At 49.7% G+C, this 26,164-nt stretch overlaps 6 protein-coding genes across 7 annotated transcripts; 1 reads left to right on the top strand and 5 right to left on the bottom strand.

The window, feature by feature from the left end:
- Positions 1 to 27: 27 nt before the first annotated feature.
- On the bottom strand, positions 28 to 5,803 carry clcn4 (chloride channel, voltage-sensitive 4). 2 transcript variants are annotated; one of them, XM_074664415.1, is made up of 13 exons: positions 5,719 to 5,803; positions 4,847 to 4,952; positions 4,307 to 4,461; positions 4,103 to 4,202; positions 3,840 to 4,027; positions 3,620 to 3,742; positions 3,318 to 3,524; positions 3,155 to 3,235; positions 2,396 to 2,941; positions 2,127 to 2,313; positions 1,641 to 2,039; positions 1,343 to 1,559; positions 28 to 1,218 (listed from the first exon to the last, which is right to left on the bottom strand). In XM_074664415.1, the coding sequence occupies exons 2-13, from the start codon at positions 4,860 to 4,862 to the stop codon at positions 1,128 to 1,130; spliced, it is 2,310 nt and encodes a 769-aa protein (XP_074520516.1). In that variant the 5' UTR covers positions 4,863 to 4,952; positions 5,719 to 5,803; the 3' UTR covers positions 28 to 1,127. The 2 variants fall into 2 exon arrangements, with proteins under 2 accessions (XP_074520516.1, XP_074520515.1); XM_074664414.1 differs by lacking the exon at positions 5,719 to 5,803 and having other exon boundaries at positions 4,847 to 5,043.
- Positions 5,804 to 5,871: 68 nt separating this feature from the next.
- ephx2 (epoxide hydrolase 2, cytoplasmic) lies at positions 5,872 to 9,611 on the top strand. The gene is made up of 18 exons (XM_074664424.1): positions 5,872 to 6,087; positions 6,412 to 6,490; positions 6,577 to 6,739; positions 6,819 to 7,009; positions 7,103 to 7,225; positions 7,316 to 7,387; positions 7,540 to 7,635; positions 7,808 to 7,886; positions 7,975 to 8,009; positions 8,096 to 8,122; positions 8,228 to 8,313; positions 8,403 to 8,514; positions 8,656 to 8,730; positions 8,800 to 8,842; positions 8,935 to 9,037; positions 9,123 to 9,192; positions 9,293 to 9,373; positions 9,465 to 9,611. Exons 1-18 carry the CDS (start codon positions 5,987 to 5,989, stop codon positions 9,609 to 9,611), a joined length of 1,683 nt encoding a protein of 560 aa, XP_074520525.1. The 5' UTR covers positions 5,872 to 5,986.
- Positions 9,612 to 10,053: 442 nt separating this feature from the next.
- On the bottom strand, positions 10,054 to 11,623 carry plaat1l (phospholipase A and acyltransferase 1-like). The gene is made up of 5 exons (XM_074664493.1): positions 11,369 to 11,623; positions 10,697 to 10,826; positions 10,514 to 10,602; positions 10,272 to 10,436; positions 10,054 to 10,187 (listed from the first exon to the last, which is right to left on the bottom strand). Exons 1-5 carry the CDS (start codon positions 11,375 to 11,377, stop codon positions 10,122 to 10,124), a joined length of 459 nt encoding a protein of 152 aa, XP_074520594.1. The 5' UTR covers positions 11,378 to 11,623; the 3' UTR covers positions 10,054 to 10,121.
- A 186-nt stretch (positions 11,624 to 11,809) lies between these two features.
- LOC141785854 (zinc finger protein 513-like) lies at positions 11,810 to 16,308 on the bottom strand. Its single transcript, XM_074664435.1, has 7 exons — positions 16,168 to 16,308; positions 15,659 to 15,903; positions 14,597 to 14,719; positions 14,366 to 14,500; positions 13,767 to 14,273; positions 13,261 to 13,445; positions 11,810 to 13,157 (listed from the first exon to the last, which is right to left on the bottom strand). Exons 2-7 carry the CDS (start codon positions 15,696 to 15,698, stop codon positions 12,549 to 12,551), a joined length of 1,599 nt encoding a protein of 532 aa, XP_074520536.1. The 5' UTR covers positions 15,699 to 15,903; positions 16,168 to 16,308; the 3' UTR covers positions 11,810 to 12,548.
- Positions 16,309 to 16,744: 436 nt separating this feature from the next.
- On the bottom strand, positions 16,745 to 19,106 carry LOC141785707 (uncharacterized). Its single transcript, XM_074664145.1, has 2 exons — positions 17,777 to 19,106; positions 16,745 to 17,257 (listed from the first exon to the last, which is right to left on the bottom strand). The coding sequence occupies exons 1-2, from the start codon at positions 19,104 to 19,106 to the stop codon at positions 16,950 to 16,952; spliced, it is 1,638 nt and encodes a 545-aa protein (XP_074520246.1). The 3' UTR covers positions 16,745 to 16,949.
- A 920-nt stretch (positions 19,107 to 20,026) lies between these two features.
- On the bottom strand, positions 20,027 to 25,159 carry dusp27 (dual specificity phosphatase 27). The gene is made up of 6 exons (XM_074664393.1): positions 25,122 to 25,159; positions 24,414 to 24,576; positions 24,218 to 24,336; positions 23,603 to 23,834; positions 23,295 to 23,512; positions 20,027 to 22,797 (listed from the first exon to the last, which is right to left on the bottom strand). Exons 2-6 carry the CDS (start codon positions 24,524 to 24,526, stop codon positions 20,027 to 20,029), a joined length of 3,453 nt encoding a protein of 1,150 aa, XP_074520494.1. The 5' UTR covers positions 24,527 to 24,576; positions 25,122 to 25,159.
- Between the last annotated feature and the right edge of the window lie 1,005 nt (positions 25,160 to 26,164).

Genomic DNA, 26,164 nt, shown 5'->3' with positions numbered 1-26,164 from the left:
CATCAGCTGTTGAAGCACCGTTCAGACACAAACTGAGGATTTATTTTCTGCCGTTCATTTACAAAAACTCAAAAGTGCAAAAGTCTGTTTCCTGTCCAGGTGATGGATTCGACCAATCAAACAACGAGGGCTCAGCGTTAGTCCGTCAGATAAAATTATATTAAGTTAAAAAAGCTCACAGTACATTTTAAATACAGACAACAGTTAATTTAACACATTCAGTTGGCAGCTTCATCATTTCCTTCATCAGCACGGAGTGTGGGTGTTTTTTAAAAGCTTAAAGTTTCCAGTTTAATGAACCGTTAGCAGCCGAGAGCTTCATCAGGGAACAACACAGGAGATAAAACATGAGACGTGCACCAAATAAAACAGACGTGATCGTGATCCTCACTTCAGTCTCAATCAAACGGTGAGGAGACATGGAGGAAAGAAATGCTAATTAATCAGTCTCTGGTCAAATACTGAACTGAGAAAAGAAGGAAAAGTTTTCAGATATTAAACACCGTGCAGCAGCTCCACATGAGCTGAAACTGGGACAGACACACCTCTCCCTCCTCTGGTTTCAGGAACGTTTGACACAATGAAATGATCACCATGAAAACAACTCGTAGTGTCACAGTTTGGGCCCTCAGGCTGATGTAACGGAGAACAGAAATACCCACAATGCATCAGAACAACCGTCCAAACTTCAATATAAATATGGCAGCAAAACAAACGACGACAGGAAACAGCTGAGAGTCCAAAAACAAAGTGCAGTGCTCCCAACGTGGAAGTGGATTAGAGAAGATCAGGATTCATTTCAACCTCTTTAGTCCTAAAACTGGTCCCCTTAACCCTGAAGGACTCCTGAAGCATGCGTACCGTACCTGACCGTAAACTCCTAAACTAAAGACAGAGAGAGTAATCTGACAGCTCGTCGTCTGAGGGTGAAAATGTTACAAACACTGGAGTAAAAGCTACCTCCAGCAGAGAGACACTGAAAGCAGGAGGAGGAGCAGGAGGAGCAGGAGGAGCAGCCGTGTTGTGGGACCTGCCTGTGAGGAGCTGGGGACTCTGATGAGCTGCTGTACAGTAGTGTTGCACCAGTTTCACATATTTACACGGTCGTGGTAAAACCAGACCCTCTGCTAGTTGAACATGATGGACTCTGGATCCTGGTTCATCATCTGGGCCATGTGTCGCAGCACGTCCTTCTTGGTGATGATGCCCAGGAGGCGCCTGAGGAGACACAGGAGGAGGTCAGCGAGGTCAGGTTTAGGTTTGGGAAGAGAAAAACATCATCCCTGCTTCACACTCTGCGTCAGAGCGATCAGCTGCTTGTCTCGCGCTTTCCTGCTCTTACCCGCTCCTGGTCACCAGACACTGACGGAGGCCCAGCTTGCGAAAGATGTCCACCACGGTCTCCATGGGCGTGTGGTCGGTGACGGTGAAGGGCGAGAGGTTGAGGATGCGTCGCAGTTTCAGCGGCTGTGGATTGCTGGCGGGAAGCTGCGGCGCATCCTCGGTGAAGTAGACCACGGAGCTGCTCACCACGCCGTCCTGCTTCTGACGGGCGTTTTCTGTACAAAGAGGAGAGAAGTCAGTTAAACACCTTCAGGTCTGCTTGGAAAATCAAAATGGTGTCAGTCGGGCAGACGTACTGATGGCCAGGGTGAGGTCACGGCGCTGCACGAAGCCGATGAGTCTCTCCGACTCTCTGGAGACGACCACGGGGAAGCCGTTGTAGTCGGTGTCTTTGATCAGCGTCTCCACGTCCTCCACCGTGGTGCTGTCCTGTGTGAGGACGGCCAGCGGAGGGTCGTTCCTGCGGGGACGCATCACATCCGTGGCCAGCGTGCGGTGGGTGAACTCGTCCCTGACGTCCAGGTACGGGTAGCCGTTGAGCTGGATGTGGGACTCATATATGCCCTCCTTCCCAAAGGCGTCCGCCACCCACTTGCTGGTGACGGCGGCGGCCATCAGCGGCACGATGTACTCCAGACCGCCAGTGAGCTCGAACATGATGACCACGAGGGAGACGGTCATCCTGGTCACTCCACCTGAGGGTGCCACACACAGAAGGTTTGAGGTCAGCGACAGAAACACAGCAACGAGCCAATCAGAGACAGAGACACTGAGCATCTCACCCAAACAGGCGGCGGCTCCCACCATGGCGTACAGTCCAGGAGTGACGCAGTCGGCGCCGGGGCGGCACCAGTTCTTAAAAATGATCCAGTCGTGGTGGTGATACGCCATCTGCTCCACAGCAATCCCAACTATCCTCCCTGCGATGGCGCCCACCGCCATGCTGGGGATGAAGAGACCTGACGGGATCTGGGGGAGAAGGAAGACGAGAGGACATCAGACTCACAGCAACGAGCGGCGGCAGCTCCGCCATGACCCGCTCCGCACTGACCTTCATGCCAAAGGTGAAGATGGTGATGACGATTTTGAAGACCAGAGCGAGGGCGAGCTGCCACAGGGCGTTGTAGACCCCGGGTCCAGCCGGGCGGTCTGGGATGTCGTCCACTGGGCGACTCATGTTGGGGTTGTTGATGTAATCGCAGAGCTGCGACGACTCCAGCGCGCCGCAGTCGTTGAAGAGCTCAGAGATGAGCTCGCTGGTGCTGCGGCGGGTGTACGGGTTAGGGTACGCCAGCACCGCCGTGATCCCTGTCACAGCGATGACCTCCAGGACCGGGTACTTCCCCAGCTGGGTGGTCTTCCTGCGCCGGCACCAGGCGATGTTCGCCCGGATGAAGAGCGTCCCCCAGAGACCTCCAAACACGCCCAGCAGGATGAAGGGGACCAGCTCCGCCATGTACCACGGCGTGTGGTACTCCACGTAGAAGAGCACCAGGCGGCTGTTTCCAAACGGGTTGATGGAACGCAGAGTGAAGGCGGCGACCAGGGCGGCGAAGAACGAACGCCACAGAGTCTTCAGGGGGAAGTAATAACTGACCTGACGGCGAGAGGAGGAGGATTGTGGTTAAAACTCTGAGAGAAAAACAACATCTGGGCTCTAAAACGAGACAAAGAAACCTGGAGACGGAGCAGAGACTCACACCAGAGAATCAGCACGACTCAGGAATGAAAATCTTTTTATCTCGATGTCGAAATAACATTTTCAAACCTTTAACTGAGGCTTTAACAGCGTAAACACTCATTAACAAACCTCCTCCAAGCTGAACAGAACTCCTCCGATGGGTGCTCCAAAGGCCACGGACACTCCAGCAGCTGCTGCAGCTGATAACACCTAAGAGGTCAGAGGTCAAAGGTCATGTAGTGTAAAGATAGCTCCCTATCTTCCTCTCAGGTCTGCAGTGACAGCAGCGTACCTCTCTGCGCTTGCCCTCGTTCTTGCTGTACTTGGAGAACAGGCTGCAGAAAAGGTTCCCACAGCAACAGGCCACGTGGACCAGGGGACCCTCCTTCCCCAGGCTGAGACCTGAAGACACGGCCAGAACCAGGGTGACGGTCTTGATCAGCAGGGTCCATTTCCCCAGGTAGCCTCGGATGATGAAGCCGCTGAGGATCGTCTTGATCTGCACAGAGAAAAATGAAGTGACGTCTGAAAATCCAGCTTCAGCTCAAAGAGTACAGACAGCAGCATCATGAGGTGTCACAGTTTCTCTCTCACCTCTGGGATTCCTGAGCCGCAGGCGTACGGAGCAAACACTCGCACCAGAGACACGGCCAGGAAGGAAAACAGCAGAGCCCACAGGATGTACAGGAAGTAGTTCAAGACGTACGCGCCGGCTCCCTGAGAGAAACAGAGCAGCCAAACAAATGTTTAACTTCTGCTCAAGTTAATGTTTCTCTACAGCAGGATGGAGATGGTGCTTTTATTCTGGACTGACCTCAGCGTGGCCCGTCATCAGCTCCGCCCATTTCTGCCACTGCGGACACTTGTCTCTGTCATCAAAGGTGGTCTCGTTGGACGTCCAGCAGCACTGCTCGTGGCTGTACCAGAAGGCAGACAGACACACGCCCTCCTTCAGGTCTGTCATCCAGTCCACTGCCAGGTCGATCACTCCGGCCAGCGTACCTGTGGGAACAGAACAGCTCAGGTATCTCTCCATCCCTGTCCGACTTCACACAGTGATCTCTCCCATCAGCTGACCTGAGAGGAGCCCGATGAGCAGCATCACCACCCAGCCGGACCAGGCATCCAACAGGCTCTTGATCAGCTCCCAGATGGACTCTTTGCTCTTACTGGTGATCTGGTGGATAGAAAACAAAGAGGTCAGAGGTCACTGTTGTCTGCTTGTAACATGCTCTGAGTCTCTGGACAGTACGCGTGCACATGACGAGAACCTGATCGCACCTTGCGGTGGCGGTCTGTGTCTCTGGACTTCTCCCTCAGCCAGTCGATGGTGTGGAAGTCTTCGTACGTGCCCACGTCAGGAAAAGGCTCGTCCAGGAAATCCATCAGGTTTCCAGCACCATTCATCTCCTCAGTGGGCGTGGCACTGCTGACACCTGTCACGACATCACACCTGGATGAGCCACTTTGAACAGATTGATACGACTAATTTAACATTAAAAGGTGTTCCTGTAAAGGAGGAGGCCATGAGAGCATCTATAAAGTCTTCCTGGAGTCTTAGCGAGCATTTTAGCCTGGTTGGTTTATTGCTATAAGAGGAGTGGGAGGTGTTAGCATCTCTGCTAGTCTCCAGGGTCTCTGTAACTAACTGCTAACTAACTAAATAACTAACTGTTTCAGTCTGACTGACTCTGAGTTAATGAAAAAGCTCTGGGTCAAAGCATTAAGGGCAGGTGTGACAGTAAACACGGCTCCGGGTATCTGCATCCTTTAGCATCCTAGCCTGTGGCTAGCTGTTAGCTTACAGAAAAAGACACAAACCTTCAGCAGCCTCCATGTTGACAGCCCGACCTGACGACAGCGGGAGAAAAACCGGTTTTTAAAGGCCAAAGTATCACTGGAAGTGGACCCTGTTTTTCATTTTATCCTTAAATAAAAGAGAAAAGTGACGTTTAAGACCGAGAGAGACGACACAGACTGTTTAGCTAACGCAGCCGTCAACTGTCGGTCTCGTGAGAGTTCCACGAGACCGCAGCTTTTTTTTTTTCTCGAACAATCTTTATTTAACTGCGCGTTCATTTCTTTTTTATTCATTTGTAGATTCTTATATATTTTTTTATAAATTAATTTATTCTTTTATTGATTCTTATATAATTTATTTACTAATTCATTTATTTATTTTATTCTTTTATAGATTTATTTTTGCGTGTCACACTACAATATTACCACGAACTAACACAAGGAATAAACGGTACATAAACACAAAAAGCAAAGGACGAGTAAACAGAGGTAAATTAAAAACACACACAAAAAAGGAATAAATAATAAGAACATGCCAGGGGTCACAAGTAAATTAAAATGAATTAAAGATATTAAAGTGGGAGCACAGTCTGAACTTTTTAGAACATACATATATAATTGTTTTTATTAGATAGATAGATAGATAGATAGATAGATAGATAGATAGATAGATAGATAGATAGATAGATAGATAGATAGATAGATAGATAGATAGATAGATGGATAGATAGATAGATACTTTATTTATCCCCATAGAATAATTGTTGTATCCAGCAGCTCATATAAGACACATTAAAACATCATCACATGTACAAAACATAAAAAGGTCCAACTAAATTAATAAGTACAAGTGTGAGAGAAAACACTAACTGGAAGTAGATCTATTTCCTCACCTCAGTGGCTGGCTGCTGGAGTATCTGCTCTCTGCATATCACCACAGGGTCGCCCCCCTCCACTGTGAAGCGTATCTGCAGTGGATGAAGCTTGTTGCTGTGAACTGGCCCAGCTTGTTGGAGGAGTGGGCGGACCTTCCCTTTGGACTTCAGGCGGGGTCTGTGCAGAGGGCAAAGCCTGAGCTGCAGCAGAGACAGCTCACACTGCACGAGGACAGCAGCAGAAACACCAAAAACAACTGAACCCTCTTCAGCAGACTCAGAGGAGATGGCTCAGAAGAAAGCCGTCTTATTCAACTTCTGGGGAGTGACAGTTTCCAGCAGACATGAAGTTTTCAACAAGCTGGAGAAGCTGCACAACTTCCCAGGGTAAGGAGGCTGTTATATAACCTGTGCACTGAGGAAAGGACAGCTTTGGTTTGCTGCTGAGACACAAAGACAGGTGTCATTTTGATCATGATCATTAAATCCTGCAAACAAACATGTTTTCTGGAGCTGCAGCCTCCCTGAACAGAGACTCTGAATCAAACTGGGAGAGTTTTATAATCACAGACCTAACTGTGCAACAGGTCAGGGACCACTTCCTGTTTGTGTCTCCGTTACAAAGCTGTCCTGTTTAACATGCTCAACATGTCTGGATCTGCCCACTGCCAGCTCCATGCAGCTCTAACCGATGTGATGTGTGGCTTTCAGGGGCTTCCTGTCCAGTGTGGCGTCCCGCACAGACGGCGCCATGAGCCGGGCAGAGAGAGGAGAGTTAACTCTGACCCAGGTGAGTGTGACTGAACGACCTGACGATGAGTCATGTTTTTCTTCACCTGTCGGTGTGTGTGTGTGTGTGTGTGTGTGTGTGTGTAGATGATGCCAGCGCTGGAGGCTGAGTGTGTGAAGGAGGCCCAGGTCAGGGGCTTCACTCTGCCGTCTGATTGGTCAGTGCGAGGCCTGGTGGAGGCGCTCAGAGAGGCGATGACGGACGTGCGGGCTGCTGTGCTGCAGACAGCTACCAGGCTGCATCGCAACGGTTGGTCCGCCCTCACAGAGCGTGTGTGTGTGTGTGTGTGAGCCCAGTGAGGTCTGATTAACCCCCTCCCTCCTCTCAGGTCTGCTGACGGCTGTGCTGGCCAATCACTGGGTGGATGACAGCTCAGCTGGAGACCACACAGCCCGCCTCCTGTCTCTGCTGGGCCGCCATTTTGACCTGGTCCTCCAGTCCTGCCGCGTGGGTCACAGGATCCCTGAGCCGGAGGTGTTCAGCTCTGCTCTTCAGCACCTGGGAGTGACGGCACAACAGGTACAGACAAAACTAACGAGGAGTGAGAAAATATCCTGGAGGAGTCCAGAGAGACAGCCAGGACCTCTTGGTTTTCTGTGGGTCTTGTTTTAGGCCCTGTGGGTGGATGCTGAGGTGGAGGGTGTGAAAGCAGCAGAGGCCGCGGGGATCGAGTCCATCCTGGTGGAGGATCTGGACCAAGCTCTGAGTAAACTGAGCAAACGGACTGGAGTTCAGGTGAGGAGGGAAGGAGTCTGAAATTGCATCATGGAAGAGGAGTGGACTCAAGTGGACTCATGTGGACTAATGTGGACTCGTGTGTTTCAGGCTGTTGGAGCAGAGTGTCCCCCACTGTCCTGCAGTCCTGAAGAAGTGGCTCATGGATACATCACCATCAGGGTGAAGATCTGAGCTCGTCTGAACAACTGGAAGTTATCCTCTGATAATGATAATAATTCATCTGTGTGCGTGTGTGTGTGTGTGTGTGTGCGTGTGTGTGTGTGTGTGTGTGTGTGTGTGTGTGTGTGTGTGTGTGTGTGTGTGTGTGTCAGCCTGGTGTTACCACTCATTATGTTGAGATGGGCTCAGGACCTCCGGTTCTGCTGTGTCACGGCTTCCCAGAGAGCTGGTTCTCCTGGAGGTACCAGGTAACGTGCCACCTTCATTTCATCACTTCCTGCTCGTCTGACTCCCTTTAAGATGACATCATCGCCCTTTAAGATGACATCATCACTAAGTTAATTTAAATCATTAAAAAGTTCAGTGATGACTTCAATCAGCACTAAAACTCATCTCTCTGTGTTTTCTACCTGGACAAAGATCCCAGCCTTGGCAGCAGCAGGGTTCAGGGTGCTGGCTCCTGACATGAAGGGATACGGGGAGTCCACAGCGCCCCCTGGTGGGTATGCTGGAGTCTACTGCTGAGAATAAACAATCACTTAGACATCTTTGATTCTCTTAATAAACTGTTTGTGTTTTATCTCCAGACGTTGAGGAATATTCTCAGGAGCAGATCTGTAAGGTACAACCTCATCAAACATTTTCACATGGGAGATATTTTCAGAGAGGAGCGGTGCATGAACAGATTCTCTCTTTGTTGTTTTGCAGGATTTAATCACATTTTTGGACAAAATGGTGAGTGATGAGCGTTTTCCTCCAGCTGTGGGTGAAAAACGTTAGTTTACTGTTAGAGGAGGACTCATGAGACTCAGACTGATCCTTCTACCTGCTCCCTGTCAGGCCATCCCTCAGGTCACTCTGGTGGGTCACGACTGGGGCGGTGTCCTGGTGTGGAACATGGCTCAGTTTTACCCTGAGAGAGTCAGGTAAACACACACACACACAAAACACACATCAAAACACACACAAGCAGATTCAATCTGAACCATGTGTGTGTGTGTGTGTGTGTGTGAAGGGCTGCAGCGTCTCTGAACACTCCTCTGTTTCGTGCTGACCCGACGGCCTCTGTCGTCGACAAACTGATGTCTAACCCCATCTTTGACTACCAGGTCTACTTCCAGAAGCCTGTAAGTGTGTGTGACACGTTAACATGTAAACAAGACATGTGATGCACCACCCTGCGTCATATTACAACACGCTGAGCTCAGACGCTGGGAAAACCAGGATACAGCTCACGTGTGTGTGTGTGTGTGTGTGTGTGTTTTCAGGGCGTTGCTGAGGCTGAGATGGAGAAAGACATGGCGAGGTCATTCAAGATTTTCTTCTTTAGCAGCGCTGAAGCAGTAAGGACACACACACTCACACACACATTATCTCAGGTGTGTTTGACATAAACAAACGTTTCCTCTCAGAGCCAGCGTCCGGCCATCAGCACTTCAGGCGTCTGCGCTCGAGGTGAGGCTTTGTTCTGCTCACACACCATGACCTGACACACACTCTGAGGGTGGAGCAGAGGAGTCACGCTCTACCTGCTCTGTGCGTTGCAGGCGGGCTGTTCGTGGGTCTGCCGGAGCAGATCCCCCTGAGCTCCATGCTGACGGAGGCCGAGCTGCAGTACTACATCAGCCAGTTCAAGAAGCAGGGCTTCAGGTGGGACGCATCACGCTCTGACAGTCAGGGGGTGTTACTGGGTCTGAGCTGGACGCTGTGAGTAAGGATGTGATCTGTTTGACAGGAAGCCGCTGAACTGGTATCGTAACAATGGTGCGAACCAGAGGTGGATGTGCTCTCGACCTGCTACAAAGGTTGGTGTCAAAGTGTGCCGTAAAATTAGAAAATTAATAAAGGTCAACGTCTTAGCTAACCCTGCTCTGGTTTGTGCGTGTGTTGTCGTGTGTGTGTTAGCCGATGATGCCTACACTGATGCTGACTGCGGGTAAAGACATCGTTCTGCTGCCTGACTTCACCAAAGGGATGGAGGAAGTGGTGTGTAAAAAACTAGCAGGGTCATTGAATCTCCACCTGGGTCTGTGTGAGTCTGTGTGAGTCTGATCTGACCCTGTGTTTGTGACTGCAGCTCCCTAACCTGAGCCGAGGACACATCGAGGAGTGTGGACACTGGACTCAGATGGAAAGACCAGCAGAGACCAACAGAATCCTGATAAAGTGGCTGAAAGAGGCGCACGAGAAGACTGGAGCAGCTAACGTAGCCCCCAAACTGTGAGAGCGGAAAGAGAGAGGTTCAAAAAGATGAAGGGAAAGCACATTAAAACATTAAAAAACACAAAGTAGTGGGAGTTAGTCTGTAAAATAATCCAAATATCAAACTAATTTCAGATTACAACACAAAAAAAGAGTTGAAATGAGAGAATTCACTGAGCAGTTATCTTTAAAAGTGGATTTAAACTTTATTAAACTTTATCAAAGTAAAAGGAAATCAACAAGAGAAATAATAAAACAGGTGACAGAGAATAAAAAGAGTGAAAATCTTGTAAATAAAATATCTGCAATATTTTCTGACTGATTTAACTTTAACCTGTGATTGGTACGGTGAATGTTTTTTGTTTTCTTAAGTCTGTGATTTAACAACGTCAGCCTAACTTTATCTCAAAGAAATACTTGGTTCCTGTCATGTTCAAACCTCATCCTGAAATTTAAAGCTTGAAATTCTTCTTGAGAGCAGACAAACAGCGCCCTCCTGTGGCAGAGATGGGACATGACGCCTTTGAATACTTCACAGCTTCTTCTCCTCAAACAGCTTCTTCCAGGCCGGCATGATGTGCTCATAAATCTTCTCTATCTGAAACACACACACACAACATCAATCGTTGGTGATTCAGGTTGTAAATAAAGCCTCAGAGAAACCAGATCTCCACACACTGACCTGTTCGGACTTCTTGACGCCGTATCTGAAGAGCGTGGCCTGATGCTCGCTGTTATGAAACAGGATGTCAAACGTCACCTCGCGCCCCATCATGTCCTCGATGGCCGGCTTCACCACGCTGTGGTAGTCTCTGGCAGAGAAGGCGTCGTCCAGCATGTTGTTCACCTGCAAACGTGTTGAAAATGAATAAAGAGCAAAGTTTTCTTTTGTTTCAGAGTCTGTCACAGTTCATCAGAGTAAACCTTGTATTTGGTCCCCAGCAGCTCCAGCGGATCCAGCTTCACCTCTGACTTCAGGGCCCGACCAAAGCGCAGCAGCTTGGAGTCTGAATCTGAAAAACACACGTCAGATAAAAGGATGACAGAGGTTTAAAGATCAGCTCATTCTTTCATTTCAGGGTCTCGTTGAAGAAGTGTGTCACAGACCTCGACACGTCAGATGAGCCACATAGGGAACGCCGTCCCTGTCTCCATAGTAGACGGCGAAGTGAGAGAAGTATTTGTTCCTGGGGTACTCTATGATGTCCCCTGGAAACATCTTGGGGTGGGAACTTTTCTGAAAAGATAACAAACGCAGGAATCGTCAGGTTCATCGTTGATCACAGGAAAGACTGACAACAAATCTGCAGAGGAGTGTTTTTCATGAACAGTTTCTGTTTTCACGCCTGACTTGTCGTGGTTACCGCACCAACTTCAGCTCTTTAAAACACATCAGCCAATGAGAAGCTGAAAAACTCGTAAAAAGTTTATTTTTATCTGATTTCACACAAAAGTTAAAGCTCAGGACACAGAGACTGGATCTTTATAAGCGGCTACGCTCATACTCTTTACTTTATTTGATCACTGAAGTATGAAGTGAGGAAAGCAGTAACTTTGGTAGTTAGGAAACAAAATTTGAAGGATAAACCATTAAAAATTATTTAAAAGTAGCAGTTGCAAATGTTTTGAAGTTTTCAAGAGCTACTGATGCTTCAAAGTCTTAAAAAGTAACTCTAACATCCAGATAGCGATGCTAATCTGATCTAATCTGAGCCACAAACAGCAGATTATCACTCTGATCAAAGCAGAAACACTTTAAATACTTTAGTTTTTACTCACCTGGCCCATGGGTTCAGGTATGTGCTGACTGCTCTCTCTGTCTCCTCTGAAATAAAACCTGAAACACACACAGAAACCCCCGCTGCTTTACATACAGCGAGCAGCGTCTGTCACGGTCACAGTACGCTGCCCCCTCCCTGAAACCTCCCCTCAGGGTCAGACTGTAACGTTTTGTTTGGTGTTTAGTGCTTGTGTGTGTCTTAGCTCCACTCCAGGTGTGTTTGGGGGGTCAGGGTTCGGTTTTTGGGGGGACATTTCTGCAGGTTTGACGTTCCAAACCAGCAGCTCTGCGGCGCCCTCAGCGTCCCGGTCCCTCCGCCCTGGGCGTGTGGAGCAGGTGTTTCCTAAAGAGAGGGCGTGAAAGAGGAAGCAGCTCTGATGGAGCTTCATATGAGCTGAAGCTTCAGCAAACAACAAACAAACATCAATAAAAACGACAGAGACGTGTGAATGTGGCTTTGAGGTTCACTCAGTCAGCGGCCAGCTTCGTTTATTTCAGCGTTTTCTACAGAAATGAATTCACAGTTGTTTGGATTTGACTGATTTAAAGCGAAGCTGCTTTCTAAACCTGACTCTGATAAATGATGATGTATGATAAAGAAACCCTGAGCTGAAGATCCAAAGCCACATCCTACTGAATAAATACTAAAACAAAGCAGAAACAAAGAGCAGAGCTGGATGAGAAACTTCAGGATGTGATGCTTTCTACTTTCCTTGAATCTCTGAGACAGATCAGACGAATCAAACTGAAATTTCTTCTGCTTCACTGAGAATAAAAACATGATAATCTTGGTAGTGTTCTCATCCAGAGTTAATGTCCTAAAATGACAGACTTCAACATCCAGATCATGAAATAAAAAGTGTTTAACAAAGGAGAAATAAAGTTTAGAAGTACGTCAGTCACCACCCACTCTGTGATGATAAAAAACAGCGTCAGACCCTCAGATGATCCACCCCGTTAGAAAAATAATCCAGGTCTAAAAATAAATCATCTGCAGCAGGAAGTCTGAGTCCTGCCCAACACATTCAGTCTGTTAATGCCTCATGATCCCGTCAGTGCAGCTACAGTCGAAGGCACCTGAGTTTATCCCACACCTGAGCTGAAGGTTCACCAGTGTAGACGACACACACACACTCACCTTCTCACACACACACACTCACACACTCACACATGCAGTATCTAGCTGTGTTTCTCCTCCGGGCCCTCCTGAGCGTCTGCGGCCCAGCTCAGGCCGTTGATGGGGGCGTGTTTGTCCCAGCTGTCCGTGTTGTGTCCGTGCTTCCTCTGGTGGCGTTTGTAGTTGTCCCAGTGGCCCGTGGTGTAGTCGCATTCGGCGCAGGCGTACGGTTTTTCCCCCGTGTGCCGCAGCATGTGTCTCTTCAGGTTCATGCTCTGGTTGCAGGAGTAGCTGCAGACGCCGCAGTGGAACGGCTTGGCGCCGGAGTGGATGCGCTCGTGCCGCCGTAGGTTGGCGAGGTTCCCGCAGGCGTAGCTGCAGGACGGGCACTGGTAGGGTTTCTCGCCTGTGTGCACGCGCAGGTGGCGCTTGAGGTTGTCGAGGTGTGAGGATGTGTAGGGGCAGTGCGGGCAGCGGTGGGGCTTCTCCTCGGAGTGGATGTGGGCGTGGCGGGCCAGGTGGTTGGGGTAATGGGACAGGAAGGGGCACAGAGGGCAGCGGTACAGCTTTGAGCCACGCTGACCTCGCCGGGACCCCCGAGGGACTGATGGGCTGCAGGGGGGCTCCGATCCATCTTTGGGCAGCAGGTCCAGCGAGCAGCGACGGCACACCTGAAAATAAATAAAACCAGTAAAACATGTGCTGACATTCAGCTCCCTGACCTTTGACCCCACAGATCATGAAGCTATGACATTATAATCCTGGTTTATCTACCTGTCCTCCATCACCCTCCTCCTCTCCTTCTGCCTTGTCCCCCTCAAAGTCGGCCTCCTCCAGGGTGAGGCCACAGAGCTGGCAGCACAGGGGGAAGAGGAGGACGGGGAGCGGGGCGGAGGGAGAGCCCAGGCCCCCGTATGTCTGCAGGTATCCAGCGTCCTGGGACACTCTCAGGGTCAAGTCTGTGGAGAGTCAACATGAAAACAGGGTTTTGATGAAACTGGGCTTCAAGAAGTCAACTGTGTATCTGTCAGCACCCTGCCAGTCCCTCTTCCCCATTTTCCTGTCTTTCAGTTTCACCTCGTTTGTTCCGCTTTCTCTGCTCACTACTTCTACTTTTTCCCCTTCAGAGCTCACACTTTACTCCAAGATGAAACCAGAACAGTTCATCCATCAAAGCTTTGTTTTGTTATTGTTAAAATTATTTTTTTCCTGTTTTTAAGAGTTGTTTTCATACTGACTTTGAGTCAAATAGAAAAACTCAAACTCTGTGAGAAGACTACCTTTGTCTGTTTCAGCATCTGTCTTTTTCCGCCTCCCCCGTCTCTTCTCCTTCTCCCTCCTCTGCGGTCTCTCCTGCGTGTGCATGCGCTGGTGTCGACGCAGGTTCCCCAGGGAGCTGCAGGCGTAGCTGCACTGGGGGCAGCAGTACGGTTTCTCTCCCGTGTGGGTGCGAGCGTGGCGCTGCAGGTTGACGAGCTGGGCTGAGGCGTAGGGGCAGACAGGGCAGCAGTACGGCTTCTGGCCATCGTGGGTCCTCATGTGGCGCTTCAGATGGTTGGAGTAGCGTGAGGTGAAGGCACACAGCGAGCAGGAGTACACTTTAGCGGGGATGTCACCAGCTCTGCTCAGCTTTCCAACGTTTCTCTTCTTCCTCCCAGAAGCTCCACAGACGGATCTGTCGGCCAAGTTCATCCCTTCATCCTGAGGAGAGTCCAACAGGGACTCATGCTGGAGGCCTTCCTCACAGGTGAGACAGTAAAGCTCCGCCCCCAGGTCTAAGCCCACACCTGGAACAGAGAAACCAGCTTTAGTTAAAGGACACAGACCGGCCTGATGATGTTCAGATAAAAACACTGTCTCCAAAGTTCACCACATTTACCGAGATCTAGACCGGCCCCCAAAGGTGTGTCTCCTAAAAGCTGACCGCATCCTTTGCAGCTGAGAAACGCTGGGAAGGTGGAGTCTGTCGGTGCTGAAGGGTCGTCTTCAACGCTCAGGGAGAACACCGTCATCCCTAAAGGACAGATTCAATTTATTTCATCTGAAATGTTTTTGTCACACTCCCAGTTTCAGTTTCCGGTGTGTTTATATGATGTGAAGTGTTTCCTACCAGCTTCTCTCTCCAGACCGATTATTTCAGAGTCTCCAAACTCCAGGTCTCCACTCAGCAGGAAGTCACTCTCCAGGACCAGGCAGCCGGGCTCACACACCACCGTCCCATCCTCCGACTCCACTGAAAACACACAGAAACTACTTTTAGTTCTTCTAAAAAAGTAGGATGGAAAGAGGATGGAGGAAGGAGTGGAGTGAAGTGAAGAGACGACAAGCAGAGGAAGTCAGTGAGGATGAGATAAGTGCGGAGGAGGAAGAGTTGGCAGGGAGTGTTGGGAACAGGAAAAGACGAGAACCAGGGGATGAGAAAGGGACAAAGAAAATGACTCCTGGCATTTTCAAACTACAGAAAACAACCTGGGTTTTATAAAGCCGTCGATTTTAAACACCTGACTGCAAAACATGACAGTATGAGAGCGTTTTATGATAAGTTGTTTGACAGAAAGTGCTTCTGAACTTTTAATAGTGCTGCTAATGATGGTTATCTGCCTGATTTTGCACAGACAGCTGTTATCACAAAGCCAAAACAGACACATAATTAGGGCTGAGACTTTCAAACAGAGAGTGATGTGACGTGAGGTTGCACACGTCTCCAGAAAGGGAATGAGACTGAAGTCAAACAGGAAACGATGTAAAAAAAAAGAGAGGAAGACTGATGAGAGGAAGAGGAGGGAGCAAAGAGAGGTCAGGTACCGGGCCTGCAAAGAGGAAGTCAAGAACAGAAGCAGGGAGGAGGAAGAGGGGAAGTGGAGAGTCCAACTGAGAACATTCAGGATGAGATAACACACAAACATGTCTCCAGCAGTCTTCCTCCCTGACACACAATGAGGAAGAGACCCAGCCTGTAAAGTCAATATGTTAGACCAGTTAGGCAGCGCTTGATAAGGCTGTTTCATGGACTTAAAGAAAACTTTACAAAAGGTGTTTTAAGGTTAACTTTAATGTGTAGAGAACACATAAACCAGCTCTTTGTTTGTGAGACATTAGTTTAAGAGTTGTTAAGAGAGACACTGACACATGATACAAATCAAAACAGCTGTAAAGAAGTAGATTAACTCACATTTCACCGGCTGAGGGTTGGACTGTTTCCTCCGTGGCATCTTCGCCTCTCTGGTCCCAGGTCCGGCTCCGGTGAAGGTGACACCGCACTCACAGGGGGTTCGAGTCCGACTGTCCGTCAGCCAGCCAGGCAGCCAGCTAACTGCATGTCATCATCATCATCATCACCTCCTTCCTCTTCCTCTTCCTCCAACGGACACTAACGGTGGTGGTGTCATCCCGAGTAGCTGCTGCCTTACAGAGAGGCTGAACAACCACAGACACGAATAAACTCAACAAAGTTAAAACTTATGACATGTTTCCAGACCCAGTTCCCTGAAAACAACCTTTAAAAACGGCCTCTTTCTCTTTGTTTGGGTCTTTATTTGTTTGTGTTTGGCAGTAAATAGACGAAGCCATCTTGTTAGCATCTTAGCTAGCCGGTCAATTCGAACGCACAATTCCCGCCGTTTGACCCGAAAAGTTGAAATAAAATCCACAAACTGTCGATTTTAGGAGTTTAAAACCTACCTGTGAATAATTCCACTGAATAGTTTCGTCGTTAAAGTTTGGCTAACTGTTTAAAATCCACTCTTTTGTTGACAAACGCACTCCACTTCTGGCTGGGGTACGCCGGGTCCGGGCTCTGAATGACGTCACTGAGGGGGCGGAGGGCTTATGGGACTTGTAGTAGTAAACAATGTTAAGGATTATTTTAGTATTCGCCTGTTTAATGATGCTTTTTTAATTCTTTTTTTTTATTAAATTGTTGTTTTTTTTGTTAATTTTAACTCTGAAGGTTCTGGGGCACATTTTGATAGAATAATTAAAGATAATGCTGATAATATAACAACAAAATAAAGTGAAAGAAGAGAGACTGAGGTTTTAATACTTGTTATAGTACCTCTGAGATGCACCACACACAAAATAAAAAAACAATGATGCTGTTTTATGTTTATTAAATCTTTTAATATAAATATCATACAGTTCTGATTATTAAAGTGTGATGTTTACATGCAAAATCTGCAAAAAAAAAGAAAAAAGTACATGAGTTTACTTTATTAACAGATAGTTGAGAAAAGTTTGCATCCAATCATTGCATGTGACCTTGAATGACTTGAGTACCCACAGACTACAGCAGACCTGCCTCATGTCTTACACAGAATAAACTTTCATTATGATGTGCCACACAGTTGTTATTGTTCTCTATACATTTCTCTATGTACACCCAGAGGATCATTATTTGCTAAAACAGCTCAAAAAGCTACCTGATCACCAGAAGCAAACACTAAGAGCACATTTTCAGGGCCTGATCAGGAGTCCATCATGGCCTCGAACTCATCAATCCTCTGCCGAGTGTTTCCTCTCCGGATCCTCCTGTAGGACACAGTTTTGTACTTTGATGGTTTGTTGTTGCCGTTCTTCTTGTCGTCTGCTGCATCGGCTCCTGAGTGTGTCTGCTGAGAGTTTTTACCCCCCTCCACCTTCTCTTCGTTGTCCTCCTTTGGGTCCGGGGCAGAGTTTTCTGTGCTGGATGAGTTCTGGGCTGGACTGGGCTCATTGCTCTCTGCTCCTCCTGCCTCCATCGACACTGACAGGCTGTTATCCAAGTCCTGTGGATCTGCAGTGCAGACATTTAATGAGACTGTGTGTTTACTTCAGTTTTTAAAGGTTATAGCATGAGATTTCTGTGGCTTTAAATTATCATTTGCTCTTGGCAAGTCAGTGAACGTCCTCTTTGTGGAATTTTAATTAGATTCATAATGAATGAATTGTCTCTGGCCTGAATCTTCACTGTGAGTAATTGTGTTTTAGCCAATCAAAGCTGCAGTTATGTAAGATCCTCTGAACGCTGCACAGCAGAGCTCAGTAAGAGCCTGGGGCCAGGTTTTAATACTCACAGCCACAAACAAGGTGAGCTTTGGAAATTAAAATGAAGCCAAAGTACAGAGGGAGTGAATAAATAACACTTTCCACCCAGAAATATTGTGAATCCAACATTTATTTTAACTTTTATGCACCTTCACGGCTCAGTTTCTCTGATAAAGTTTCTGCGTGTTGCTGTAAACTCGTGAGTCGATGAAGGTCTGACCTTCAGAGAGAAACAAAGCGTCTACAGGAAGAGGAATGTGGACCTTACCTGTTTGCAGATCAGGTATGATTTCCCAGGTGTCCTCGTCCACTGCTTCCTCTGCCAGCTCAATTTGCTCCTCTGGAACAGGAAGTGATGTCACGGACAGTGCCAGAGAGCGCTCCTCCAGACGCGTTATCTCCTGGTCTGTGAGGTACCTCAGGTTCAGACCGGCCTGGACAGACGGTAGATTTATGTCTGTCAGAGAGACCCCGTGTGGCTCCACTCCCTCCTCCTCCTCCTCCTCCACCTCCTCCTGCTCCTCTTTGTCTCTGCCTGCTGATGTGGGAGAAATGTCCCCGTTGTGGATTTTGGCAGCGTCTGAGTTGTTGGTCTCATCCCTCTGAGCTCCAGGTTCAGTTTCTGCTCCATCACCTCCTGGAGGCTCTGCAGGGTCCAGAGGAGGTGGGGAGGAGGATCTGAGGGAGTCTGGCTCCATCTCTTCTCCTCTTTCACCAACCAGCTGTTTGCTCTCCTCCTCTGTTTCCTTTCCTTCCTCTGTCGGTTCCTCCTCCTCTCCCTCCTTTTCTCCTCCAACCTCCGTCTGATCCTCCTGCTCAGCTTTCCCAGCTGTTACTTCTTCCTCTTTTTCTTTCTCATCCTCTCTTTCTTCCTTTACATCAATCTGTTTTTGTTTTTGTTTGTCTTCCTCCTCCTCGTGTTCGGTTTTCTCTTTATGTCTTTTTTCCTCATCGTCTCCCATTTCTTGCTTTTCCTCTTCATCCATGTCTTTATCTTCTTCTTCCTCTTTTCCTCCTCCATCCTGGCCTTCTGTCTCTGTCTCTTGTTCCCCTTTTTTTTCTTGCATCTGGTTTTCTATCTCCATCCTCTCCTCCTCTTTCTCTTCCTCTGTTGAATCCTTCTCTTTATCCTTCTCTTCTTCATCACTCGTCTCTTCTTTCTCCTGGTTTTCAGTCTTCATATCTTCTTTCAGACACTCAGGATGCTCCTCTTCTTCTCCTCCCTCCTCCTCTTCTTTTCCCTCTCCTTCAGTCTCCTCCTCCACCTCTTTCTCTTGTTTTTCTTCCTCCTTTCCATCACTTCCATCTCTCCCAGCTTCCTCTCCTCCTGTGTCCTCAGTCTCCTTCCCTCCTTGTCTTTCTCCTGCGGTGGTCTCTCCATCTCTGTGCTCTCTCTTCATCTCAGACAGGAACGGCTCCATCGTGTCCTCGATGGACAGGATGTCCCCGAACAGGCCGACTGCCTGGATCACCCGAGACACCACCAGGTTCTCCTCCAGGTCCAGGTCCTGGGTCATGTCTGAGGACCTCCACCAGCTGGTCATGAGGAAAGAAACCGTGCTGCTGAGCGCGAGGAAAGGTCCGAACCACTCATCCATGTTATGAAAGCATTTAGATTTTCTGGGATTTATATTAATACTGATTGGCAGGAAGGCGGCACACAGCGTTTCTCAGTCCACAGTCCGAGAGCGAGGGGCCACGTTCACGCTCCGAGGTCGTAATACTTTAATCTTTCAGCTCTTTGTCTCACCTCCTCTTTCTCCTCGACCCACTTTGTCCTCACCTCTCTCTGAACCACCCTGTGTGTGTGTGTGTGACCTTTGACCTTTGACAGAGCTCCTCTCTGAAGCAGCAGCAGTGATGGCACACACACACACACACACTCACACACACACACTCAGAGGACACCTTCCTCTGTGACAGTGCGTCAGTGTTGGAGCTTAAGATCAACATTCCCATCCAGCTTTCCTCCTCTGAGGCGCAGAAAGCTGCACAGTAAGCTGCAGAGCATGTTAAAGTCTCACATGTGTGTGAAATACATCACAGTTTACATCAGCGCCGCACAACGAAGCCTCTCTCCTCTCTCTCCTCTCCAGGAACGAGCTGAGTGAGCTAAAACAGAGATTAGACGATGAAACAGTCTGCACAGAGGAAGACGCTTTAGGATAATCTGAATATTTATCAGAGTAAAGTGGATACTACTCAGCATGTCCACTAGATGGCAGCAACATTTCATTGTTGTGCTAATTCCTGTTTCTTTAATCTTAATTTAAACATTCAATTAAAGCTCCAGATTAATTTAAATCTCTGTAATAATCTCAATAAATAAAATAACAGCACACACACTTCTCCCTTTGTTTTCATTGTTTGTGAAAATACATGAGCTCTACGACCTCCATCATTCAGCGGTGCAAACAAAACCCTCACACTGAGAGTCACGACCAGTTTTTAAACATTTCTAGGAGCAGATTTTCAAATTAAAAGTCCACAGAAACCCCCTCCTCCTCCTCCTCCTCCTCTATGCCTCACTCCTGCTCCGTGACTTGGCCTCCTGCTGTGCCCTCCAGGCTTCCAGCACCTCGTCGTCTTCGGCCCCGGCGGCGGCCCGAGCTCTGACCCTCTGTCTGGTCTGGGCGATGAAGGTGGCGATGTCATCCTCTTCCTCCTGCTCGGCCTCCTCCCTCCTGTGAGTGAACCTCCTCTTCGTGGAGAGGTCTCCGTAGCTGTCTGGGCCCTCCTCCGGCTCCTCCTGGGCGCCGTACGGCCTCCTGGTCTGCCTGTAGCTGTGGGGTTGTGAGAACCCGTTGCAGGAGTATTCAGAGTCCTCATTTGAGGGATCCTCACGTAGCCTGGACCGGTACCTGGAGGGGACACCGTGGGTCTCCTCCTCGTCCTCCTCCACAGCGTAGGAGGCCCGGCGGCTCGAGAAGTCAAACTCTGAGGCTGAGGCGTCCAGGTCGTCGTACGGGTCCTCTGATGGACCAGATCCTGGTCCAGAGGCCGGGGTTCTTGGAGGAGGTCTGACGCTCTGCAGCCAGTCGTCGATGCTGGTGTTCTTGTCTTTCTCCAGAGCCGGGTTCAGATTCAGACACCCTGAGAGGCCGTAGCTCCTCACAGGTTTCTCCTTCTTCTTCGCCTCCTCCAGGAACTCCTCCTCTTTCCTCTTCCTCTCCTCCTCCTCCTCCTCGTCCTCCTTTGGTTTCTTCTTCTTGTACAGGGTGCTGCGCTTGTTGTCCTCCAGGATCTTCTTCTTCTCGTAGGTGGCCATCTTGCCCCTCATCTCGGACTTGATCTCCTTGTCCATGGCGTCCAGCTTTCCCATGTCCACCTGGTCCTGGAAGAGGCTGAAAAGGGGGACGCTGGTGGTGGTGATCTTGTTCTTCTTGGAGCCCAGCGTGGAGCCCAGCGTGGAGCCCAGCGTGGAGCCCAGCGTGGAGCCGAGGGCGGAGCCTCTTCCAGTGAGACCCGAGATGCTGCTGGACCCGGCTCCTGAGAGGACGGACGCCGCTCTGCCACGTCCCTGAGTCAGAGCGCTGAAGTAGGAGGAGCCGCTCAGCAGAGAGGCCTTGTCATCGTCCACGCCACGGCCTGACATCACGCTCCCTGCGCCCCCAAAGCTCACCTCTGAGCCAGCGCGTGACGGGGGAGGGAGGCTCATCTCGCTCTGCTTCTGTTTGATGGTCTCAGAGACCACGTTGGCGATCCAGTTCTGGATGCTCGCCAGGTTGACCATGGGCTCACCTCCAGGACCCTGGACTGTAGGGACAGGGACGATGGGGGGGACTGGCTGCAGGGGGGTCCCTGGGACGGCGGACAGAGCAGACCTGGTGCTGCGGGGCTGAGAGACCGACGATATGACCGAGGATCTCCCGCTCAGCATGGACATGGTGTCGTCGTTGGCGACGCTTGGAGGACCTGTGACCCCGGCGCCGGCCCAGAAGGCGGAGAGGGGGATGGTCCCGCCGCTGACGCAGCTCTCTGCCTCCCAGCCACACATGGACTGACTCTCCTCCAGGGTTTTCTTGGAGCGCTCCAGGAGCTCCTCCCGTCTCTGCCTCCGTTTGGCGGTCGCAGAGTCCTCGCCTCGGCTGAGCTCCAGGATCTCGTCGGTGTTCTCCTCGCCGTATCGCTTCTGCTGCCTGAGTTTCCACGACTGATACGCCGTCAGGTTGACGTCCTCAAAGGAGGGGGTCTTCGCCTCGCCCTCGCCCTCCCCCTTCTCTCCGTCTCCCACTGAGCTCTTCTCGCCGTCCTCTCGGTCTTTCTTGTTCCAGCCGAACTGGATCCTCTTGACGCGCCATCGCTCCAGCGGCGTCATCTTCTCCTTGTTCTTCTGGCAGAAGTTGTACATGGAGCTGGTGTCGGAGAGGATGCTCGCCACGTCGTCATCGATCGTCTTCTTGGATCTTTCTCCGCCTTCTGCCGTGCTGCTCTCACTGTCCTGGTCTTGGTCTTTCTGGCGGTAGCGAGCGGCGGCCTGCTCCTCGATCTCCTTCAGCCTCTGCCTCCACAGGTCGGAGTAACTGGTGCAGCTGGAGGTGGAGGCGGCGTCAGAGGGAGGTCGCCTGCTCCTCCTCTTTAACCGCTCCTTCACGGCTCTCACGTCCTCACTGGTGACGCTGTCCACGTCCCCTTCCTGTGGCCTCCTCGGCCGACCCTCCACCACCGACTCGCCGTCCTCGCCGTCGCTGTTCAGCTGAGCCTCCCACCAGTCGTCGCTCTGGTATTTCTCGTTCCTGCGCTGCCAGTCTCGGATCATGCTGTCCAGGCCGTCCTCGTCGTCTCCGTCCTCCTGCTCAGGCAGAGCCACGTCCTCCTGATCGAGCGTCGTCCTGTGGTTGTCCGGTCCGTTCTGAGCTCTGGTCAGTCCGCTCTTCAGCGCCGCCGCCGCCGCAGAAGAGGCGACGCTGCTCATCACGCTCTCTCCATCCTCCTCCTCCTCCATCATGATGGAGTGTGCCTTCACCTCCACCATACTCTGCTCCTCCTCCTTATCAGTGTCCTCATCGTCCTCATCGTCCCCGCCTTCGCCAAAGATGCGAGCACGTGTCCGCGCATCGATGACGGAGCACTGGCTCAGGGTGTCGTCGTCGTCGTCCCGCTCCTCCATCAGGCTTTCGTTCAGCTCGCGCAGCTGCTTCAGGAAGCCCTCGTTGGGGTTGATGGGACGTTTCTTCCTCATGGAGGTCAGCGCCTCCATGATGCTCATGTGCTGGAAGATCATCAGGTAGGACGCCACGATGATGGCGGAGCGGCTGACGCCCATCATGGAGACCACCAAAACCTTTCCTGTAAGACAGACAGAGATGGAGCGACCTTCAGACGACCTTGGACATTTTAAACCTCCTCATCCTGAATCTCTCCTCTTTATCAGAGTCAGCTGACACCGCTCGCTGTGAGCTGACAAATAAAAACTGACAACGGGCTGAAACAGCTCCACAGACAGTGGCGAGCACAGTGCGGCCTGACGTCTACAGGAAACACTTTGATAAATCAGCCGTCGTTTCAGGGAACAGAGACAGAGGACGCTATGAGCGTTACGTGAGCTCGCTGCAGGAGCACAGAGCTCCTCTGTCTGCTCCGCACTTCTGAGAATCCTGCTGTTGTGTAAGCTCAGTTATTAACGACCCTTCACAAATGTCCCTGCGGCGGCGTCAGCTGATGTTGATGTGTCTTTTTCCTGTAAAGTCATCTTAAAGTGAATCAGTGAATGAGCCCTCTGTGGTCTGGGGAAACACCACCAGGATCCAGACCCAGACCGGAGGCGATGGTCTGACAGGCCTCACCTTTGTGCGTCAGCAGAGCCTCGTCCAGGAACTCGGCGGTGGAGCGGAAGTGCGCTGAGATGTCCACGTCGGGGAAGTCGTCCACCTCGATGCCCATGTAGCGGATGTTCATGCCCGTGTAGAAGGACTCGCCCGTGTACACACCTGTGCCGTGAGCCGTGTTCAAGACGTGTGTGATGCCCATCCGCTTCAGACGCGCTTTGTTAACAGCCACCGACCTGAGAAACCAAGAGGAAGGACAGAGAGTCTTCATCAGGGGACAGATGTGGACACAGACCATCCCTCAGACCAGCAGAGTCTGGACTCACTTCTCAGCGATGAAGATGTTGGGCCACACCTCGTCCACCGGGTTGTTGGGGGCCTCCAGGCGCTCCTGCACCATGGCTCTCTGGATGTCCAGCACGCAGGGGGTGTTGTAGGGGCTGCGGTCGTCGATCATGTCCCGGACCCGGTTGTAGAGGTCCTCCACCATCAGCTGCTCAGCCGTCTCCAGCATGGACTCAGGGATGGACTCTGTGCGCAGGCCTCGAGGAGGCAGCTCTGAGAGGAGGAAAGGAGAGGAGGAAAGGAGAGGAGGAGGTTAGTGACATCAAGGATTCCTCTGCAGGAGCAGCGTGTGGAGGCGCGCTCTGACTTGATTTAATGTTCAGAGGAGGAGAGATGTGATGCAGGAGCTGATTCACTCAATCAGCAGGACGCAGCTCCTCGCTCAGAGCGTCTGTGTCTCTGCTTCCTCTAATGAGCGCATGAATTCAACGTGCACGCCCTGAAAATGAGGAGGATTGGAGTCCTCTCCTCCCAGATTAGACCTGATGAATGAGGGATCATCTCTCAAACACAGGAGATGAGCCTCATGAAGTCTGCGTGCAGCCTGGACTAATCTGATCCCAGTGACTCAGTTTAAAGTTTGCGCCTCCTCTCACCCTCGCTGATGATCTTCTTGGCGGCGATCGCTGAGGACAGGTGGATGGGCTCCATGAAGATGCTGGCGGCGTCTGAGCCGGAGATCATGGAGAACCTGGACTCTGAGGCCATGGAGAAGCTGAAAGGAGAGAGTTTAACACGTTATCATGATGTCTCAGTCTGTGTCAGAGCTTCACCTGCTGGTTCCTCTCTTACCTGGGCGACGGGCAGCGAAGGTAGCGAGACTGGATCCCCTGGACGCTGCTCTCCTCCTCTCCATCAGGGACCGTCTGATCGCCTGGATCTCCGCTCTCTTCTGTCGACGCCATGTCAACCTCGAAGGGGATCCTCCAGAGGACTCAGAAACTGGATTCTGGATCTATCAGGAACAGGATTCAGTGTTAGACTCAACACAGACCCTCTAAAGAAACATCGAGACCGTTTAGGTCCAGCTGAGAGGCTCCAGATGAAAACACGGATGAGTGAGTGTGTCAGAGGTTAGAGGAGGTGAAACAGTGAGCTGTCAGGAGCTAAAAGGGAGAAATGACGGAGGTGACGTGTCCGCGATGAGCAGAGACCTCCATCCTCCCACAGAGCAGACCCTGAGCTGAGCAGGCCGGGTTTACTGAGCCTGTTCACACAAATGTTAAAGTGAGTAATATGCTGTGTGTGTGTGTGTGTGAGTGTGTGTGTGTGTGTGAGATACAGGGCCTTCCAGCAGGTCTATTTTAAGCGGCTGACAGCTGCCTGGGAGCCTGTCAGGCCTGAGCAGCAGCAGCGTCACTGAGAGGCCGCACAGCTCCAAACAACGCCACAAAGAGCGAGAAAACATCAGAAACAGGCCTCAACACACACCTCACATCTGTGTGTGTGTGTGAGAGAGACAGAGAGAGTGTGTGAGTGTGTGTGAGTGTGTGTTCTTACCTCAAAGCTGGCAGCAGCCGTCTCTCTGTGGGGCTGGTCTCACTCTGATGGCTGACAGACTGACACTAAAGTTAGAGAGACCCTCTCCCCCTCCTCACCCTCCTCCTCCTCCTCCTCCTCCTCCTCCCCCTGCTGAGCCCCTGATACCCGACACTGTGGCTGCAGGTGTCCGCCTGTTTGAGTCATTTCTTACGTCTGTGTCACTTTGGGCTCAATCCTCTGAGGTTTTTCCAGTTTTCGGTTGATGATCTTTGAAACACAGATTCTGTCAGAGAGCTGACATCTGACCAAGGTTATAATAGTGTTGGATTTGTCATTATAGTCTAGTTTTCATTAGTTTTAGAGCGGGCATTCTAGTTTTTATTTAGTTTTTATTTTTGCAACAAGCCTTAGTTTTAGTTTACTTTCAATTTTTCATTCCTTATTAACCAGGTGCTGGATTCAGAGTAAATATTTTGTAATCCAACATAGAGCTCACTGCTCAGTCAATGCTGATACTGAACTGTTGGCTGCTGCCTTAAACACAAGGAAATAATATTAAATATTAAACTTAATATAAAACATAAAAACATAAGTTATGTAAAAATAATGTTAATATATAGTAAATTAAAATAATATTACTATAAATTATATAAAAATAATGTTAACATAAATCAAATAAAAATCAAATAAAAATAAATTATATAAAAATAATGTTAACATAAATTAAATAAAAATTATATAAATATAAATTGTGTGAAAATAATGTTAATATAAATTAAATTAAAATAATATAACTTTAAACTATATAAAATAATGTTAATATAAATTAAATAAAAATAATATAAAAACATAAACTATATAAAACAATATAATATGAGCTTTAATATTTAGAAACTTGGACTCTGTAACAATTAAGTCAGACTCACATGAAATTAAACTATTACAGATGCTCTGCACAGCCAGTCAGTGCAGTAAACAAGCACGTCCCAGTATGTTGCTATGATGGTGCTGTACGGCGCTGACAACTGCTGAAAACTGTGGTAAAATTGTTTGGGAAAATG

Source organism: Halichoeres trimaculatus, unplaced genomic scaffold, assembly GCF_033239565.1.
Source record: "Halichoeres trimaculatus isolate MK-OKI-2021-1 unplaced genomic scaffold, fHalTri1.1 fHalTri1_scaffold_24, whole genome shotgun sequence".
Taxonomy (NCBI): Eukaryota; Metazoa; Chordata; class Actinopteri; order Labriformes; family Labridae; genus Halichoeres; species Halichoeres trimaculatus.
This window is presented reverse-complemented; position numbering and strand designations above follow the sequence as displayed.